The sequence below is a fragment of the Misgurnus anguillicaudatus genome, chromosome 5 (genome assembly GCF_027580225.2).
Source record: "Misgurnus anguillicaudatus chromosome 5, ASM2758022v2, whole genome shotgun sequence".
Classification (NCBI taxonomy): Eukaryota; Metazoa; Chordata; class Actinopteri; order Cypriniformes; family Cobitidae; genus Misgurnus; species Misgurnus anguillicaudatus.
The window spans coordinates 29,208,365-29,230,253 of record NC_073341.2 but is presented as its reverse complement, the minus strand read 5'-3'; the positions used below and the strand labels follow the sequence as shown (position 1 = coordinate 29,230,253).

At 36.7% G+C, this 21,889-nt stretch overlaps 1 protein-coding gene across 1 annotated transcript; it reads left to right on the top strand.

Moving 5' to 3' along the window:
* The first annotated feature begins 376 nt into the window (after positions 1-376).
* Positions 377-19,261, top strand: acsbg2 (acyl-CoA synthetase bubblegum family member 2). Its single transcript, XM_055168200.2, has 15 exons — positions 377-548; positions 6,504-6,636; positions 6,886-6,968; positions 7,888-8,156; positions 10,982-11,070; positions 11,548-11,668; positions 11,784-11,864; positions 11,962-12,111; positions 12,384-12,560; positions 13,227-13,408; positions 14,460-14,702; positions 14,889-15,106; positions 15,208-15,347; positions 16,692-16,938; positions 17,336-19,261. The coding sequence occupies exons 1-15, from the start codon at positions 542-544 to the stop codon at positions 17,452-17,454; spliced, it is 2,259 nt and encodes a 752-aa protein (XP_055024175.1). The 5' UTR covers positions 377-541; the 3' UTR covers positions 17,455-19,261.
* The last annotated feature ends 2,628 nt before the right edge of the window (positions 19,262-21,889 follow it).

Sequence of the window (21,889 nt, the reverse complement as noted above, 5' to 3'; positions counted from 1 at the left end):
AACCCTGCCATAAAATAAACTCTGCTTTAAAGCATGCCACTGGCTGCGTGTAAGTAGGACAGAAGTGTGTTTGTGCTTTTGGGATATCTGTAGGCTGATGTCAGCGCAGCTGTGCTTGCATTTCTAAAGATGATGTGGATGTGTACCCTACACTAACCTCAACATCCCTACATTTGTCTGAATGTAAGCTGCTATGCTAGTGAAAGTGGTGCATGTGTTTCGAAGCTCCTCCCCCTTCTCCATCAAAGGGCATGCCCATATTTGGAGGGTTGAGTGCCGTGGTGTGAGAGATTTTAGCCAATCAGAGAATGAAGAGTGTTTTTGGGAGGGGGGTGATGATGCCATGAGGGTGTGGTTATGGAGGAGGGGAACTCACTGTTTGAAAATGAATGTAGATGCACAGTAGTAGAGCGTGAGGAAGCGACCACCATTTTTGAGCCTGCCGGCTGTATCTGATCGAAACGTTAACTTACACCAAAGGAAACCGCTAATAAGCTTTTGAACCAGGAAATCCAAAGACAGAGTTTTTCCACCTGTAGGGATGCATTGTAAGTTTACATTTCTCTTATATGGTTTTGAATGATGATGTTTTAGCACTTGGAAATTGATGATGATAAATTATATAGCGAAGAGTGAGACTTATAAGCAAGAGATCATTGTTAGGAGTTTATTGTATACTATATAGTGTGTCTGTGTGTGTATATATGTTTCTGCCTGTGTATGATCCGGTTTGAAGTATTTGCATGGATGTAAATTTTGATCTAAATCTAGAGGCGTGTCCTGTGTGTGCTGGGTGACTTTATTTCAGCATCCATAAGCATTGAGACTCAGTTTCAATTTAAATATAAAATACAGTTGAATACAGTGAGACTCAGCTATCAGTACCGGCTTACAGATGGTCATTTTTTCGGGCGGGGGCTGATCTTGGCAGATCTATGAAACCCACCCCTCACCCATCGTGCTGTGTCCTGTATGTTTGACGGTTTGGACAGCAGAGAGATCATCAATAATGACACGATTTATGTTGTTTAAGGTGTGGCCATTAGGGTTTGTGTACACATGGGGTTTTAGGACCACGCCTGATTGCCGTGTTTGTATTCTCTCATCATGCTGTGGGGCAGATGACCATCACACGCTCTTCATATTGATGGCTGTAAATAAGAAAACATGAAGGGAAAATAAAGTGTATTCCTATTAGTCAAGGAAGGTATGAAGTGAATTAAATGAAGCACTATCTAGCTTAACAACATTTTTCAGTTCACACATACAAACCTTGCAATCCTTATGATGAGCCATGAAATAAGGGTAGCCATGTAAATAATGTTGCATCATAATGTATTCAACCTAGTGTGCTTATGACTCACTATTTATGGAAAGTCATATTATTAAGGATGTAATGTAAACCAGGAAAAACAGCTGGTTTCGCAATACTTGTGTGAGTTAAACAGCGTGATCATTGTATTGTGTAAGACACTGTAAGGTGCTGAATCTCAGTTTGAACTCGCTCTTCAGTGAACAGATTCATCTTGGGCTTTGCTCCTGGAGTCCCACAGCAACGCCAAAGTGGAAAATACAACAAGACAAGTGCGCTCATTACTGAATCCCACAAGGACCATAGTAGATCTCTGCTGGACACTTGTAAATATTAAGTGAGGGATGAAATTACAGTCAGCTGATGTAATGTTACACTTTAATCGAATGTATATATATTATTTATCAAGAAAACCAACGTGTTGTTTCCAAGTGATCGTATCTAAAGATCTGTGAATATATACGGGAGCTTTCTCTACTTGACGTGGCAGATTGGTGTCTGCAAATGTTTATCTTTAGATGAACTACAGAACAGCAGATGGCTGATTAAAGTGAGATAAAGACCGAAAACCTTTCCGGAAAGGAAAAATGTGTGGAATGTTCAATTCTAGATAATGGAATGATGGATAGTAGACTACTTGTCAAGGCCATTTAGGTTTTCAGTTGCATTTTAGAGTACTTGAATGCCAGTATCAAATAAAAGGGTAAACAACGCTCATAATTTTGTCTGTAACACGTGTAAATTGTGGATACACGTGTAAAAGTTTCCCCCACCCACCAGCTTCAAAGCACACAGGGCAATATTAGAGATATGTAATGTCATGTGGGTCGGGTCCGTAGAGAAACCTTTTTCAGCAGTGACCTCAACCACTGTAGTGGATTTGCATGCTGAGACCCATTTTGGGCTGGAGAAGGGAGGGTAGAGGTTAAATCATATTTGTTAGGGCTGGGTATTATTGCGACCAATTTGGCAATTTCATTGTAATCTATCTTTTTTGTTTGCGTGTTTAGCAGACATGGAAATTATTTGGTGTGCTGTCACTTTAAGATCTACAGTACTGTGCAAAAGTCTTAGGTCACCATGCCAGAATTAAATTTGTATTGTTATAGTGATCATATTAATTGTTTCTCAGTCTCTTTAATAGAATACATCCAGAAAATACAGGAAATGTGTATAGTATTAAAAACTGTATAAAAAATGTAAACTGATATGTCAAGTTTTTAGGGTAAACTCCCCTTCCACTTGAGCAATAGCAGGAAACTGCAGGATCTCTTAAAGGATTAGTCCATTTTCTTAAAAGAAAAATCCAGATAATTTACTCACCACCATGTTATCCAAAATGTTGGTGTCTTTCTTTGCTCGGTCGAGAAGAAATTATGTTTTTTTAAGGAAAACATTGCAGGATTTTTCTAATTTTAATGGACTTTAATAGAGCCCAACATTTAATACTTAACTCAACACTTAACAGTTTTTTTCAACGGAGTTTCAAAGGACTATAAACAATCCCAAATGAGGCATAAAGGTCTTATCTAGCGAAACGATTGTCATTTTTGACAATGAAATTAAGAGGTATGCACTTTTGAGGCACAGCTTCTCGTCTAGATCCGGTCGTGATGCGCCAGCTGACCCCACGTAATACGTCATGACGTCAAGAGGTCACAGAGGACGAATGCGAAACTCTGCCCCAGTATTTACAAGTGTCTTGAAAGAGGACCATTCCTACGTTGTTGTATGTCAACTGATACTAATTAATGTCTTTGTGTCAGTTTATTGTTTAAAATGGTCCGCAAATGTGCGTTTTATATATGTAACACGTGACCACCCTACGTAACTACACATTTACGTTAGGTCGCGCTGGACCGGACCTAGACGAAAAGTTGTGGTTTAAAAGTACACATCGTTTCGCTAGATAAGACCCTTATGCCTTGTTTGGGATTGTTTATAGTCCTTTGAAACTCCGTTGAAAAAAACGTTCAAAAAGTGTTGAGTTAAGTATTAAATGTTGGGCTCTATTAAAGTCCATCAAAATTAGAAAAATCGTGCAATGTTTTCCTTAAAAAACATAATTTCTTCTCGACTGAACAAAGAAAGACATCAACATTTTGGATGACATGGTGGTGAGTAAATTATCTGGATTTTTCTTATAAGAAAATGGACTAATCCTTTAAACACTAATTTTAATTTTATTTATCTTTTTTTACTTCATTCTGCTCAAAAACAATTAAGATGTGTTTAGTTCCAAGAGAAGTCACACTAAACACCGACAATGCCTAAAGACGACATTTAGTCCTGAAAATTAAATTATTTATTTTTTGTACATATTTCCTGTATTTTGTGTTTGTATCTTAATAAAATAGATACAAAATAAATATGGATGGACATTAAAACTTCTAAAACAACAAGCCTGGTGGTGGCGGCCTAAGACTTTTGCACAGTACTGTATATGTAGTGTACAGATCCAATATACTGTTACACATGCGTTTTATTTCTGAATTGTTTATATACACAACAGACCACGTTTACGAGGATAATTATGAAATTTTTTAATGAATTTGTGTAAATATATGTATGTTCAAGCGAAAGGAAACGTGAACCCAGTATTTGCCCACTGTCTGAAGGTCTTCCCAAACAGCATGTGAGCAGCGCATTAAGTTTTGGGTCTGCTTTGCATAAATAGGCTTTTTAAATTAACAAGGCCTAAAACACGTACGAATGATAAACCTTTGTGACGATGTTCTGGCCTGTGTGTGCAAGTGACAGTTCTGTCAACTGTCCCGAGCATAGTTCACGCTTACCATGGGCCACTTCTTACAAGCCCTTCCTGAAGTAGGCTAAAGCACAAACATAAAAAAATCAATTTAGGGATTTCCCAAAGAAAATCTGACTTTTTCCATGTTTAACTGCTATAATTGGGTCCCCAGTGCTTCTATCAACCTAGAAAATATGAAAAATAACAACCAACCCAGTAACCATTCTCTGCAAGCATGTGAAAAAATGGGTAATTGAAATTGGTCTCCCCCATGTAATATTATAGATTTTTTTATAGTAGGCCTAATATTAAAACTTTTAATTCTGATTCAAATATTGCATTAAACTTGCCTTTAAAGAGCTGATGCAATCATATAGTGCAGATTTACTAAACAGGGCAAATAAGCGTGAGAGTGCAATTCCAAAAAAGCGCCGTTGGGAGTGATAATATCTGCAGGTTATTTACTAAAGAAGAAAAATAACACAGGCGCAACAGCTCATTTCCATTACCAACACAATCTACTAAGGGCAGGGCAAATTAGTTCAGGGTTGCAAATAAGCAGAGCCGATGCTCCTCAGGTGCGGGGTGATATACTAATGCCTGATGCGCTTGAGATTAGCACCACAGACATCGCAGCTAAAAATGTGTGGTGTGAAATCCCAGCTAATGAAGTCATAGTACACTGAAAAAAGACAAGAATTTTGAAACACCTTGATTTGTGTGACTTCTAGTGACTCTTCTTTTATTTCCTCAATCAAATAAAAAATAACATGGCTTGACAAATTATATTTTTGAATAATATGTTCCTCTGGTATTCCAAAAAAAAACAGTTAAATGTGAAAAAATCCTCTTACTACAATTGTTTTGCGTTAAATAATGGTGCAAATACCAGTAATATCACACGTGCAAACATTAGTAAATCGCGTTGTGTGAATTATTCAAATACTCTCCTCCTATAAATTTTGCGTCTGGAAGGGAAACTCCCAGAAATGCATATGCAATAAGGTCAGTCGCAAAAATAACTAGACCACACCTTTTCAGCGCTAATAATCCAATGCGCGTCTTAAATAAATCCTGACAGTCGTTATTTAATTACCAAATGATGGTTTGTGCTGGCGCAAACTGTTAGTAAATCTGATCCTAGACTAAAGGGGGTCACACACCGGACGCGCAGCTCAGCGCAGTGCCGCGCCGTTCTAAGCAAATCGAACACATTGTTTTCTATGAGTATATGCACACCGGCGCCGACAGGTGGCGCCTGTCCACGGCGCCCAGCTTTGACTCAGGAAGTTGCTCCAATCTCTGTTGCGCCACTCACATAGTTCAACATGAAATAACATCATATTTGTCCCAAATCATTAACGATTAACATTGGCTGCCAACGTATATTTTGCATTTTGAAGTAGACGCTATCTGACTAAGCTCGCGCTATTTAATGTGCACGATACCTCTGAGTTGTCCTAGACGCGACGCGGCGCTGAGCTACACATCCAGTGTGCAACCCCCTTAAGTCTATCAGTTCAACAAATAATTATCATCTGACACATAAATACAAGATCATCCACCTCTTATGATAAGAATAAAAATAAATGATGAACAACCTTTTTTCCATCTGATTCTATGTATCACGAGCACCATGCCTCTCCACACCCCACCTCCTTCATCAACTATAGAAATCCCTTACAACCAAAACAACATCTGGCTTGTTTTTAATACCATGTGTTTATTTTAGTCTGACTTTCTCTTTTTGTTTAGGTGCTTTCTTGCCAGCGACATATAATAACACCAGAAGTGCAGAGGTTATGGTTTGAAATGAAAAAAGTACAGAGCTGGGCAGTGGGATTTTTCTAGAACATTGTTGAAAATAGTCTTCTTCCTGATAGATAAGAAGCCAGCAGGAACGTTGGCCATTTCATGGTTTTCAATAAGGCTCTTTATTCATTAGATTAGATAATGTGTATAAATTACGAAAGAGATTGAAATGAGATTTTGGGGACTTACAGAAGAGATTGATTATATAACTAAATGGGTTCATAACACAGGGTGCCATAGATTCACTAAAGAAAATGCAAAACCCTATTTGAGAAAATGGAAAGTACCGCCATCAAAGAGGCATGTGTTGTATTTAACTTTAGCTTGACCTAAATGCGTGTGTCACCTTGTCATCTTTGTCTGTCCGCTTGAATAAGTAACCGCAACATGTTATGACAGTATTAATACCCCACAGTCACAAATTTTCTCTTATAAATTATAATTATTATTAGAATATTATAAATTTTGGGTAGATGTCATGTACTGTAAAATAATTGTGCATTTAATTTCAGTGACTTTGCTATCATTGCACTGCATAAGGCTTTCCACCATCTTGGTGTCTTTATATATTGGCATTCAAAACAAATATTTGACCACTACTACTTCTAACATTGTGCATCTTTTCTCATTTGACCACTTGTGAAGCACCAACCATGTCTACATCTGTAGTGACGGACAATCCAGAAGACATGAACCTCCGGTCCTATGGAAAAGGAGACAGTCTTGCTTCCCTGGAAGATGTCAATACAGAGTCGATAGCAAAGTCAGTTCTACTGAATTATTTCTATTTCACAGTGATTGATAAATGTATACATACATATTCAGAAGTGTTATTTAATTAAATATAAGCCTATTGTATTTTGCACTTTGCTGGGTCCTTCTGTCCAAGGTGGACACAAGGGTTGTTGACACTGATAGATGATTTTATAGCAATACACACGAGTATCCATAATAGAGAATTTTGGGTATGAATGCTGCTCATCTGGAAAATCCTGACTAATTTCCATTACAGTGAGTCATCGGAGGAGGAGTCAGCATGCGCTGGAGAAGAGCAGATAAATGCCAAAGCTCAACAGGCCGTGCACACAGAATCAGGTGAGATCACACATACACACAACTCACTTTAGGCAAAGGGGTGAGACACATGAAACACATTCTCACTCTCTTACAAACCAACATACTTGAGGATGAAACACTCACACGAACATGCAAACTTGTTCATTTGCACACAACCACACTAGCTACTGCAGCGAGCTTAACCAACACTTTGAGCACACAAGCCACGTACGCTCTTATTGGCTCCAAAACCACCACATGTGCATGTGGACAAACCCACTGGAAACATAAGCATGAATGAGCCTCAGTATTTCCCTACTTGAAAACTCTTGCCTAACTTTTTGCACACAATAGGATCTTCGCACATTCGGTGAGAGGAAGTGTTTGAAAAGGAAGCTGCCATCCCTGTGGAAGCCAACTTCCTATTTCTTTAGACACTGAGCATGTAAACAAATGTAAATGTAGTTTAACAGGCACATAATATGAGTTTTTACGCATAAAGTTAAACAGTTACAAAGCCATTTGAAATTGATCCGTGTGGGAACTTTCAGAAGTTACATCGCTGAGCTGTTGCAATTTCGTGTTTACATAAGATAAGAGGGCTTTTTGTGAGGTCATCGTGTCATGAAATCACATGACCCTAGATTTACAAGTCAAGCTTTGGGAAAATATATGGTTAACTGTAGGTGTAGCAGATGGTTGTAGGCGTTTCAGATGAACAAACCACAGTGCATTGCACCAATCATTTGATTTATTTAAAGGCACAGTGTGTAATATCTGCACTACTGGCAGCACCTAACTAAATTGTGAAAGCGATGATTGCAAAGGCGCTCACAAACTTACATTGTTAAGGCAAAAAATATAATTACATTTAGTGACACATAAAAGACACACCGCCCCTTTAAATTGATTATATATCATTTGAAATAACAGTACCACTATTCTATCCGTCCTTTAGGTGCCACCCCTCGTCCCGACTCTCTCTTACTTCCACCCCAGAGGACAGAGCTGTCAACCACACGCTGGGATGGAGAGGTGAAACTCAGGATGGGTGAATCCGGCACCGCTGCCGAGACCCCCGTAACTGTAAACCAGATGTTTACCACTGTGGTTAAACGCTATGGTAACTACACAGCGCTGGGGTGGAAGGAAGGAGAACAGTGGAAATCTATGACCTACAATGAATACTACAAATCCTGTCGCACTGCTGCCAAGAGTTTCCTGAAGGTAAGAGCTATGATAACAAGTTAAGTACCGAGTATTGTCGAGTGGACATTGCAGGAACCATATGCTACTTGCCATGTCATTGACATTTGACTTTTATATAAATGTTATTTTTAGCAGCATTATCAAAATGTTCATTTCTTTACATTTACATGTATTCATTAAGCAGATGTTTTATCCAAGAAGGATCATTTACAATTTGAGAGTAGGGATGCGCAATAATTCACATGCAATATCATGCTTATCTCGTCGGTGGAGCCGGATCCTTGATTGGAAGTGGGTCGCCATCTATTCGGATGGGGCAGCATTTGCTGCACAGAGCCGTAGTTCACTGACGAGCTGGGCCATATCGCATACATATTGCAGGCGATACCTCCGAGGTAATTAATGCGAAATTGCCCTCATTGTCGGTGAACTACGGCTTTGTGTGGTAAGTGCCGCTCCGTCTGAGGGCAGGTGGTGTACTTCTAATCACCGAACTGGCTTCAATGACGAGATGCGCAATGACAATCACCTCCAAATTATTGCACATCCCTACTTGAGCGCAAACAATAATAGTATTTATTTATTTTTTAACAAAAAATAAAACAAATCAATCTGATTTCTAATTTGCCAAAGAAGCTTGAAATGATACATATATAATGTTATGCATTTAATTTATAACTTTTGTTAGAAAACAATGGCATACGGTGCACAGCATGATTTGTTTGATGATTGTAAGACTAGGGCTGTCAATCGATTAAAATATTGAATCTAGATTAATCGAATGATTGTCATGAGTTAACTCGTGATTAATCGCAAAACACTTTAAGATTTTAATACTCTTTTAATTCAACGTGCTACGCCTAGGGTCAGAAAATGTGTGTTGCGTAAATCATACATTAATAAAATTATTGATTTATTTATTGAATTTTTTTATTGAAAAGATTTCTGGTACAGGATATACAATCCTCTATCCCAGGCTCGAAAACAAAATCACTAACAAATACATATATACATATAAAATTCATATTTTAACATTTTATAAAAACATTAATTTTGTTATTTTGACAATTTTTTCTAACAAATTAGTTTAAAACACGTTTTAATACTCTTTTAATTCAACGTTCTACGCCTAGGGTAAGAAATTGCGCGTTGCGTAAATCGTACATTAATAAAATTAGTGTGTCGTTTAAATGAATTTACGCTAACACGCTATTAATGCGTAAATTTTGACCGGCTACTTAACTTTAAAGGAGCCATGGCATGAAAATCTGACTTTTTCCATGTTTAAGTGTTATGATTGGGTCCCCAGTGCTTCTATCAACCTAGAAAATGTGAAAAAGATCAACCCAGTAACTTAGTTTTGGTAAACCATTCTCTACAAGGACATGAAAAAAATAGGTAGTTGAAATGTGGCTCTCCTTATGATGTTATGATTTTTGCACACATCTACAAAGTGGCAATTTTAACATGCTATAATAAATTATTTATATGGTATTTTGAGCTAAAACTTCACATATGTGCTCTGGGGACCCCAAAGATTTATTTGACATCTTAAAGTCTTGTGCCATGGCCCCTTTAAAGGCTTATTTAAATCAGGACAATTCGCAGCAATACATAATGTAATAAACCTGGCCCATATTCGAAAATCTTTAACACCAATAGTCTGCGATTGCTTTTGTTTTGACTCAAGCACCTACATATCACAAAAAAGTTTACTCTTGCTCATTGATAGTGAAGCTATTCAGTAACTCTAGTAATTCTCATTATCTTCATCGTTGTTGTTGAGATAACGACAGTTTACCATTCTTGTACACTGTAAACTGAAACAACCCCTGATAAGAGGAACAATCTTGTAAGAAAAGATGCCTTAAAAGCATAAAAATGCATATAAAGTAAGGGAACTGAAGTGTTATTGAGATGACAGTCCATCTCAATGACATTTGTGTCCTTGAGTAAAGCATTTAACTTTAGGTTAATGCAAGACAAAGTGTTAGAGATCAATGTGTCGCAAGGGTCCGTTCACACCCATTCCAGACTCAACATGGCGTAATGGAATAAAATAAAAGTATGTGGAGACACGTTTGAAGTTAAACTACAAGTAAAAAGCTATTTAAAAACAATCATATATTCATGAGCATCTGGTCTGACCCCCTGAGTGAAATGAGACAATAGATGACTGGACATGATGGACTGAATAATAGTTGTGTGCAGGGCCCTTTGTTCATCAGCATTAGTTTTTCCGTGTCAAGTTACGTGTCGCTCAGGGTGAACGTCAACTCCCGACTGGTTACGCTTTCCCTGTGGGGAACAGGACGTCATACATGTTCCCGCCAGCCGATGTGGACAGATTTCCATGGTTTTGTTTATTGTTAGTTATGAAACTGGATATAACATGATAGACTGAGACCCAGAGGGAGCAATTCAGGTCAATTTGTGGCAGCGTACACAAGGGAGAGACTTCGCAAAAGATGTTTCAGAGTCCCAAATGCCAAAAAAATAATAACATGCATCATAAAGTCCAAGAAGGCCAGAATTTCAAATACCATGTACTTTAACACTTTTGGTCATCCAAAGTAAATGTTAAAGTTAATGATAAAGTATTTTTAAATGAACATCTGAAGCTGAACTAGTTCCTTTTAAATTAGTATCTACTATTAATAATTTATTTTTTTAAAGTGACAGTACACAATTTCCATACCGATCCTATTTATTTCAACTGAATTATTTAAAATCTAAACCTAGAAATATAAAAATAACATTTAAAAAAAATTCAGAGCACAGATTCTGAGACTTTTATTACGTGGTAATGTGTTTAAATTAATTGCATTTGTGTGTGTTCACAGCTCGGTCTTGAAAGATATCACGGAGTCGGTATACTTGGTTTCAACTCCACCGAGTGGTTTATTGCTGACATCGGAGCTATTTTAGCTGGGTAAGAGTAACACCTGCTTTATAAACTGTGTGGTGTTGTGTGTTGTGCCATGTACCTGCAGGTAAGATGTTTTAGCTTTGTCCTCTGCGCTATATTTTATATATACACAAGCCTTCAAGTCAGCCATAAATGATACTTAACAGATACACGCTGGTGTCAAACGAACTCCAGAGGCATGCTGGTTAGTTTTGCATAGTGCATTATCAGCACACGGGCTGTAATCCTCCCATCGGGATCAAATGATGCCGCTGTTGTGCCATAAACTACTTGGTCGCCTTTAAAACATCTTCATGTAGGACTAATATCATACAGGCACCTGTAACCAGTATCACATAGGTGGAGTCAGAAAAGGCAGAGATGGGAATGTTGTTTGCATTTAATGTAGTTTCCTGTTGCTGTCTTGCTTGGTTACATTTTGGTTGTAGTAATAACATACTTTAGGATTTTTTTGCTGAATTATGTTTGTATTGTCAACAGGGGTTTGGCTGTGGGAATCTACACCACCAACTCACCGGAGGCGTGCCAGTATGTAGCCGAAAACTGTCAGGCCAACATCCTGGTGGTGGAAAACAACAAACAGCTACAGAAAATCTTACAGGTAAGAGAAAGCTATTCTGAACAGACCCTTATATTATTGCATTATATTCAGATCTAGAATGATAAATGTCTACAAAAACCTGACCTCTTATGCTTTGTGCATGTGTTTGTTTCAGATCCAGGATAAACTGCCGCACCTCAAAGCCATTATCCAGTACAAAGATCAGCTGAAAGAGAAGAAGCCCAATCTTTACACGGTAAATCGATCAATTTAATATTGTCACTTTTAATGTATCCTCTGTATTATTAATTGTAAGCTAAATAAATTAATTTGCAATGCTTACATTCGACACGTGGGCGGAGTTCATGGAGCTGGGCCGCGATGAGCCCGATGCTCCTCTTGATGACATCATCAGCTCCCAGAAACCCAATCAGTGCTGCACGCTGATCTACACGTCCGGTACCACGGGCCAGCCGAAGGGAGTCATGCTCAGTCACGACAACGTGAGTTCATCAATTAAATATACACCGTACTGAATGAGTTCCTTTAGAGTCCATTCTCATACTTGTTAGTATTGCACACTAGTAGTAAGCAAAAAGCATATAGCTTGTGCCATTCTGCCATCACCTATCAACCACACACAACATCCTAGCTAAAAACCACACCAAACACATCAGGCACAATAAAGCAACACCTTAGCCCCATGCTGGCAACCTCGGCACAGGCCGGCATCCAAATATTCCTGTATTGAATGCTTTTCTTTCTCCTCTTGTAGCTGACATGGACAGCACTTTCAACCGGCATAGATGTGGGTCTGACAACTGCAGATAAGTCACAGGAAATGGTGGTGAGCTACTTGCCGCTTAGTCATATTGCTGCGCAGATGCTTGACATCTGGATCCCCATGAATGTAGGAGGAGCCACGTACTTCGCACAGCCTGATGCACTAAAGGTCAGTGTACGCTTTTGCACGTATGGTGATGGTGCAGTGCATGTAAATGATGGTGCAAACTACTTAGTATTGATAATTATTACTAGAAATTAGTTTATATACATTTTGTGTACTGTTGGTGAAGATTAATGATAAAACATAGAAAAGAATAAAAATCTTGGGGACCATCGTGACCCATCATGCCAAGTCAAAGTCAGTTTATGCTCTCTTCTCACGCACAGAAAGACCTTTTTGATGTTCTGATTTAATTGAAAATGTAACTAATCCGTTAATAACAATTTCAATATATTTAATTTGTGTTTGGCGATGAAAATAGCCATATATGGTGTTAAATCTCTAACAATCAATCAATCTAATTGTCCGTGTGATGTGGTGATGCTGAGCATGTGATAGTGGTAGTGACTGTGTAGCTGTGCACCAAGCCGCAGTTTTGGTGGTGTATAATAAGGTCTTTGATTTTGGATCCCAAAGTTAGAAACTGACATGATCTGCCTGCACCAATGAGGTGTGTCAGCAGGCAAAAGGCAATGACCCTTTAGCGTTTTTCGCTAAAAAGACCTCTTGAAGTGATGTTTACTTACTGCACAGCTCTCTCACTCACTAGCTGCCATCCGTTACACATGCACACATGAATCTTTCATTAATAGAAATCGTTGTGTGTCCCAGGGGTCCTTGGCTAACACCTTACGTGAGATACGGCCCACTGCTTTCATGGGTGTCCCTCGCGTGTGGGAGAAGATGCAGGAAAAGATGAAGTCTATCGGAGCCAAATCGTCCACCGTGCGCCGGAAAGTGGCATCCTGGGCCAAAGATGTGGGTCTGCAGACCAACCTCAACAAAATGGAGCTGTAAGTACACACATACACAGAATGCACAATGTTTGTGAATCATTACTTCTTAAAGTGACACCATTTAACTCTTTTTTCCCGCCATTGACAAGATATCTCGTCATTTAAGAGAAAACATTTGCATAAAAACCATAGACTGTAAAAAAAGATGGACGACGCGAAGTTGCCTCCCTCCATTGTAATGAATTGAAACCAAAAATGTCCGACCATGGTCGCCGCCATGTTACATAAAAACGTCAGTTTGGAGCCAAGGCATGCGCAGAAGGAATAGTTTGTGCGCAGAAGGAATTATTTATTAATTTTACACAGCATTTATGTTTTAATAATCATTCTGAATCTGATCACTAACAAAATTCCTGTACAAAAATGCAATTATTTCAGTATTTTTGCACAAAAAAATTTTTTTTGATGAAAAACACCCATATTTAAGAGTTTATAAGCAGAGAAAAAAATATAGATAGCATGAAACCTTTTTTCTCGATTTGTTTGTTTATTGTTTGTTTGAAAGCAGAGGGTCTGTTCTTTCATTTTATATATTTGAGGGTTTTTTTTGGAAACTTTTGTGAAAATCACAAAAATGCTGGCGGTAAACTTTTCAAAAAAAGGCTGGCGGCAAATGAGTTAAAGATATAGGGGCAGTTCTCAGACATTTTAGGACATTTAAGTAGTTTTTACAAACATTACTGATGTGCCGCCCCATAAAGGGTAACATTTTTTGAATATGTATTTACCTTTACAATGCAAAGCTCACTTCTCATTTAGGCATACAGCAAAAACATAATTCATTAAAAAGTAATTCATCATCTTATTCAGTAACATTCTGTACTATTTAAGTATGGAGACTTTACTGAACATAACAGCTCTTTACATTTAATGATTCTTTACATGGTGCAAGCCAATGTAATTATAATGTAAATATAATTATACTAATAATAATAATAATATGCATTGAATAAAATGCAGATTATGCGTCACTAAGTGAGTTTTTAAACAATAAAAAATACATATAGACTGTGCTAATAGAGAGTAATTTATTGACTTGTTTTATCAGTAATGGCAACATGACCAGAAATCCATTAAACTATCGTCTGGCAAAGCGTCTGGTGTTCAGGAAGGTTCGGAAAGCACTGGGGCTGGATCGCTGTAAGATGTGCTACACTGGAGCAGCTCCTATTACCAAAGACACGCTAGAGTTTTTCCTCAGTCTGGACATCCCACTGTTTGAGCTCTATGGCATGAGTGAGAGTTCAGGACCTCACACCATCTCACTTCCCGATGCCTTCAGACTAACCAGGTACACACACATACACCATCATTTGTTATTTTTTCCATCCATTTTTTTCCACCAAATCCAAATCAATCTAGAAATGACTTCAACAAGTCAGCCATGAATAATGATGAGTGTTGTGCTATCAATCAAACAGATATTTTAAGCAATGGCTGTTTTCTAACCAGTGTATATCTAACATCTGTCACACAGCTGTGGGAAGGTGATTCCAGGCGTCAAAACAAAGATTTTCAGCCCTGATGCTGAAGGCATTGGGGAGATCTGTTTCTGGGGTCGTCATGTGTTCATGGGCTATCTGAACATGCCTGATAAAACCGAAGAGGCTATAGATGCTGAGGGCTGGCTGCACTCGGGTGACCTCGGCAAACATGACCAGAATGACTTTCTGTTCATCACTGGACGGATTAAAGGTGATCACAAGGCAGATGCTGTCCCTATATAATGTGGTTACGGATTTGAATGGAACTCATTCATTTGAGAGAAGGTAATAAAATGTATGTATATATTTCAGAGCTGATCATCACAGCCGGCGGGGAAAACATTCCTCCTGTGCCAATAGAAGATGCGATTAAAGAAGCTGTACCTCTGATAAGCAATGCCATGCTCATCGGAGACAAGAGAAAGTTTCTCTCTATGCTGCTTACCATTAAGGTAAATCTATTGTGTGTGTGCGCAATAAGATTTTTACAAATGACCCCAGTGTGAACCTTATTACTTATCTACTTATGGCCTTATGTAATTTCAAAGATAACTTATTCCTGGATATCTAATCTCATCTAATTGCTCCGATCTTGGGTGTATAGTCAAGAGAGATAACAAGGCATACACAAGTCACATTTTCCTTAAACTCGCTGCCACCTAATGGACAGTATATGTAACTACACAGTTTAAGTGCAAAAAAAAAATTTTTTGGGATCTGTACGCCCTCTAGTGGCAGTGAGCTGTGCTGAAAAGACTTGAGTTAAAATGTCGTTTTTTTATAAATATATATATATATATATATATATATATATATATATATATATATATATATATATATATATATATATATATATATATATATATATATAAAATGAAATTTATTAATTTTGCATACATTTAAATACATTTTATACACATTTCATTTGAAAGGTTTATTTACTTAACACTATACAGCATCCCCAAGCATTACTTACATGTGTAATAAAAGTTGAAATCAATAAGTCAACAAAATGTTAAAATTAATAATTTACTCTTTCTCAAGCCATCCCAAATGACTTGCGTACGTCAGCTGAACACAAACTAAAAATATATATCAAAAAGCTGTCACTTTAACAAGAAAACAACGATATATTTTGATCTTATAGCAAATGAAACGCAAACGCAGATCGGCGAAAATGCCGACCAAATGCGGAGCTGCAAGAACAGACAGGAAAATGACATCACAGTACCGCGAGAGGAATTGGAAATCAGACTTTCCGTATGAATTCTCGAATCGCTCTCGCGGTACTGTGAAGTTATTCGTCTGTCGGTCTTGCTGTGCCGCATGAATTCAAACAAGCTGATTGGTTTTTGCATGGCCGTTTTTCAAACGGAAGGCTGCATCCTCCGGAGGTCGCATATGCAGGCTGCATACATCATCAAGCCTGGTTATTTCACTTAACTGAGCATTACATTCGCAAGTCATAAGCATATTACGACATTTTACGATTAACTAAGTATAATAGTAAACTTTATAATTTTTAATATTCTGAAATATGCAACCTACAAACGTGACGTGTTTTGAGAAATTTCCCATGTCTCATGATAAAATCATATGACAGCTAGTCATCACGAGGCACACAAGAATGAGAGTTTTAGTCTTACTGTTAACCAAAGAAAGTAAGTCATGTACAATACATCTGGATGAGGATGATTAAGGTCTTTTTGGGGTGAATTATTTCTTTAGTTTAAATGATCTTATCGTCATAAAAAGCAGTTGAATAAAAACGTTTTTCCCTTTTTTCTTTTGTTCAGTCTCAGGTAAACGGTGAGACGGGGATTCCTGAAGATGAACTTACACCTGAAGCGGTGGAGTTGTGTCGCAAACTCGGCAGTAACTCGACACGGGTCAGTGAGATTGCCGGTGGGCGTGACCGCCTCGTATACGCCGCCATACAAGAGGGCATCAACCGTGTCAATGAGAAAGCCACATCTAATGCCCAGCGCATCCAGAAATGGACAGTGTTGGAACGAGATTTCTCTATCCCTGGAGGAGAACTGGGTGAGTAGACATTAAGCCAACACATATAAGAGCACCTGTTTAGTTATTACCATCCACTTGTATGCATTTTATACTTTGAGGTTGCCTATTATGTCATTATTGCTGCCTATCTGAACAGTTTTTTGTAAAATATAAAAAATGTGATTTTTTTTTTTTTTAATTTTGTCCATGATATAACAAATTGCAACCAATGTATATACCATATAGTAAATCCATGTATCAGATTATGGTCAGTACTGAAGATCAGATGTAAAACCAGATCTGAGTTGTGTGTTGTGTTAAAAATTTTTTAACAATGACCTTAATGGCAGTATAGCTTATCTGAGTTCTTCATTCAATGTCTGTATTTGTTTTGTCGTTCACACATTTTAAACGGTCTCTCTTCTCTTTCTTTCAGGTCCCACAATGAAGCTCAAAAGGCCAGTGGTTATGAACATGTTCAAAGACCAGATTGAGAACTTTTACAAAGAAGTTGCGACCCCCTCCACCCCAAATGACCCCCTGCCTCCTAAATAAGTGCTCGACAAAAGAGATCTGAGACATGATCTAACACACATACAGAGGAACACCAATTCAGACCCTACATTTACGTCTGCTTATGTCTGAGTTAATATTTGTTCAGGGTTTTGTTTTTTCATATTGTTTACACTTATTTGTATTGTGGAACAGATGTATATAACACAACAAAAGCCATTTGTGATTTTTTTTGTGGTGATTTACTATTTATTTTGTCTAATTATAATGAAGTGCGGTTATGCCTAATGAAGTGTCTTTTGAGCCATTTAATTTGTTTATGCAAGTGTGGCATTCATTGATATTCATGAATCATTTATTTATGATGTGACGTGTCACCAAAGTTTGAGAACGCGTGATGGTGAAGACATCAGGCGTGACTGAATTCTTTGAGAATTAAATACGGAGTCTCTGACTGGGGCGTTTACTGATAGTCATCTGATTAATCTTAGTAAGATATGAAAGAAATCAATCATTTGACAGTCTTACGGTGTGATCTGATTTTACCTGTTAATGAAAGCTGTATGTATATTGAGGAATTTAATGTAAATGATGTTTGTTTAGCAGGAGAATATCATATAAGCCATAAATGTTTTTGTTTGCTTATTTTTGTAACTAAATGTTTATCTGTTTCTTTTTGCGTGTTTGATTTTTTTTTATTTTTGTTAAATTACTTTGACATTGTTTTATAGTGTAAATATGTATAACCCATCAACTCTTCTGTTGTTGTCTTAACTGGTGCGTGGCTGAAACTCTGTCAATCCTGCAAATTTGGGACGTCATTGAGTTCCAGTATTAGCATTAGCCTTATAAAAACATTGTCTTCATGCTATTATAATCTTGAATAACACCAAATATTTATCTTGTGAAAAAGGGTAAAGACATGAAGGAACTGACTTTTAAAATGAGTTTTACAGATCTTGTGCAGAGGCGAACATTGTATTTGCTAAATTTTGTTGCACTATTTTTTGCTTTGCATGTGCAATTAGAAAATTTAGCAGAAATGTCATTTTATTTTATTTATTTATATTTTATTCTGCAAAGTTTAATTGTTCATATGTTTAACCTTTTTTTCTCTTCTTTTGCATTGTAACAATTTAACCTTATTTTCTTTATCTGTGGAAAGATTTAAAAACGACATTTTTGTCTGCCAACTAAAGTCAAATACTTGAAAACACAAAGAACAGAAATGCAAATTGCAACGCAAATTTATATGATTTTATTTGCCTTCTGTAAATATATTAGATTTTTCCTCTTGTCTTCAAATATTACACCTGATATTACTCCGAAATATATATTCAGACTGCATAGCATGACAACAGTGAGGCCTTTGTGTAAATACTGTATATGACTTTAGTAATTTGAAAGCATGAAATATGTACAGGACTTAGCTCATCGTGAGAATGAAGGTAGAATTGAGCTAGTGAGTGATTTCCTTTCTTCTGTCTGGGATTTCGGGTTCAATCAAATTTTTCTCATTCTTTTCAGTCCACCTGCTTGCTTTCACGAAGTCAAAGCTTCTTTTTAGACAGAAATACTGTGACAGTATAATAAAAGTCTGATCTAGAGCTAACAAGCTTACTTCTGTTTTTAGGAGCAGTTTATTTTAAAACGACGTAAGGTCTCAGACTATGAAAGGTTATACCTAGTTTTACCTGACTCTGTTTGAGCTGGGTAACAATTTGTTGTATGTTGTGTGGCATGTAAGGTTGTGTCACTTTCAACAAGAAATTAATGTTGGCGTTCTGAGTTTCACCTGTGTGAGAATGTGTGTCTCTTTATCTGAAAATAAATGTGATGTGAAATATAATTGGCATGTTTTCATCCTTTGCACGATAAATAATACATATTATAAAACCGGTAACCCAGCAAACACAAAACATTCCCCTAAGGCAGTGGTTCCCAAACTTTTTCAGTGTGCGGCCCCCCTTGTGTACAGTGCATTTTTTCTCGGCCCCCCGAAAGAAAATTTATGACAAAAACTGTTTTAAAATGTAATATTTTAATTTAACAAAACATATAAAATTATACCTAGTAGTGCTGTTGGTTAGTTGGCTTATTATTTTTTAAGTTTAATTACACAGAATTCATGATAAATTAATGTATTTTATAAAATGTCATAAAACTGGGACCCCCCTGGCACCATCTCGCAGCCCCCAGTTTGAAAACCACTGCCCTAGTTTCTCGTAGTTTTTTTATCAAGTAAGAACATTGTAGAAAAGTTGTATTTATGTTTTGGTAACCAAAAACTAACATTCACAGAACGTTCTAGAAACCAAAAGCTGTTAGCAATAAAGTACTTTCTTTTAGTTATATTAATGTATTTTTGACTAATCAATGTTTGGATTCATTTGAAAAGCAAGGGAAAAATTAAAAACAAACAACTATTGGGCTTCTTTGAGACGAATTATTTTTAACCCCTGGTTAAACAATTCCTTAAAATGACATTTTGTGGTAACACTTTACAATTAGATGATGCATTAACTAACATGAACAAACAATAAACAATAGTTTTGCCGCATGTATTAATTTTTAATGTTTAATTCTAATGTTTCTAATTCTAAAGTCTGTTAGTTTAAAAAGTTATTCATATAAAGAAATGCAGCAAAGTTTAAGATGCTCAGCTTAAATTATCTCAAATGCATTAAAATGGCAACAAAAAGCACATGGAAAAAACAAGCAACTACAAATACAGCAAATACAGATTGAAGAATGCAAATATTCAGCCTTTCATCGTCTCTAGAAAGATCAAAGATTATCTAAAATTATCTGTAACTGTGATAGTCAAAAGACATCCGATTGAAGCTAAGCTGTTTGCAAGAAGCCCCCGTAAAGCACCATTGTTGAAAAAAGGCATGAGAAGAATCATCACATCAACACATCAACCGGCCCAAAGAAAAATGGCATAACATTTTGTGGCCTGATGAGAGAAACATTTTTCTTTTCGGGGTCAAGCGGTTATCAACATAACCTCAGGCGACTCCTGGGTACTGAATTCAAAGCACACACTGCAAATTGATTTTCAAGAAAAAATTATCTTAGTATTATTATCTTGTTTTCAGTAAAAAATATTCATATTAAAAAATAATATAATGACACAAGAAAATAAGTTTAATTTTTAGACCAAAAATATCAAATTTAAGTGATTTTGTGCATAAAACAAGCAAAAAATCTGCCAATGGGGTAAGCAATTTTTTCAAGAAATGTTCAAGATTTTTTTGCTTACCCCATTGGCAGATTTTTTTTGCTTGTTTTATGCACAAAATCACTTACATTTTATATTTTTGGTCTAAAAACTAGACTTATTTTCTTGGATCATTTTGCTCATCAAGAAAAAGCATCTTAATTTAAGAATATTTAGATATTTTTACTGAAAACAAGACAAAAATACTAAGAATTTTTTTTCTTGAAAATCATTTTTTGCAGTGCAGTCTTTACAGTACAAAAATCATAGTTACAAAAAATCATGATACTGGGATGTTTTACTACCACATACTACCGTGTAAGGCCTATTTATCTTATACAAGGGAACATGGATCAGTTTGAATACATCAGAATACTTGAACAAATTATGTTGCCTATTGCCGAAGAGGAAGTGCCCAAAATGGGTGTTTCAACAAGACAACACACAAGCAAGAGGGCAAAATCTTGTTTCCAGACAAAAAGGATTGAGGTTATGGAGTGGCCATCTCAATCCCCTGATCTCTACCCCATTGAAAACTTGTGGGGTGACATTTTTCTGAAGCAAAACCTAAAAATTGACAGGAAATGGATCCTGGGTTGAAATACCTGTTTCTGGGTGCCAGAAGTTGGTTGACTTGATTTGACACAGATGTACAGCAGTTATCAACAACAATGGTTATGCAACTAAATAACAATAATTCAATAGTATAAAGTGCAGTTAAATCTTTAAAAAATTCTTCACTTTTAAGTGTCTACAGAGAAAAATGTTGACACTGCTATTTTTTGAACAGCTTAACATTCATTTTATTTGCTTCCCTTTAAAGGTGCAGTGTGTCATTTTTAGAGGGCTCTTTTGACAGAAATGCAAAATAATATACAAAATTATATTATCTGTTGTGTATAAAGACCTTTCATAATGAACCGTTATGTGTCTATAAACTTAGAATGAGTCCTTTTTATCTACATACATGGAAGTCGCCATTTTTCTGAAAAAAATGATTCATTCAATTTACTCAATTTTTTAAGGTAAGTGGTTGCAATCAATTTATTGACTTGTAAATTATGTTAATGCTTTGATTTGTAATTGAATGTGTAATATTTTCAATAAATTTGAAAAATGGAAATAAACTCTGTTTTTAAAAAGTTTTGCACTTTATTCCCTTTTATTAGTACTCTGCTATTATTTAGAACATAACTGTAAATGTTTAGGTAAATGCTGAAATTAGATCAACTAAGATTAATAAATGCAGTAGTA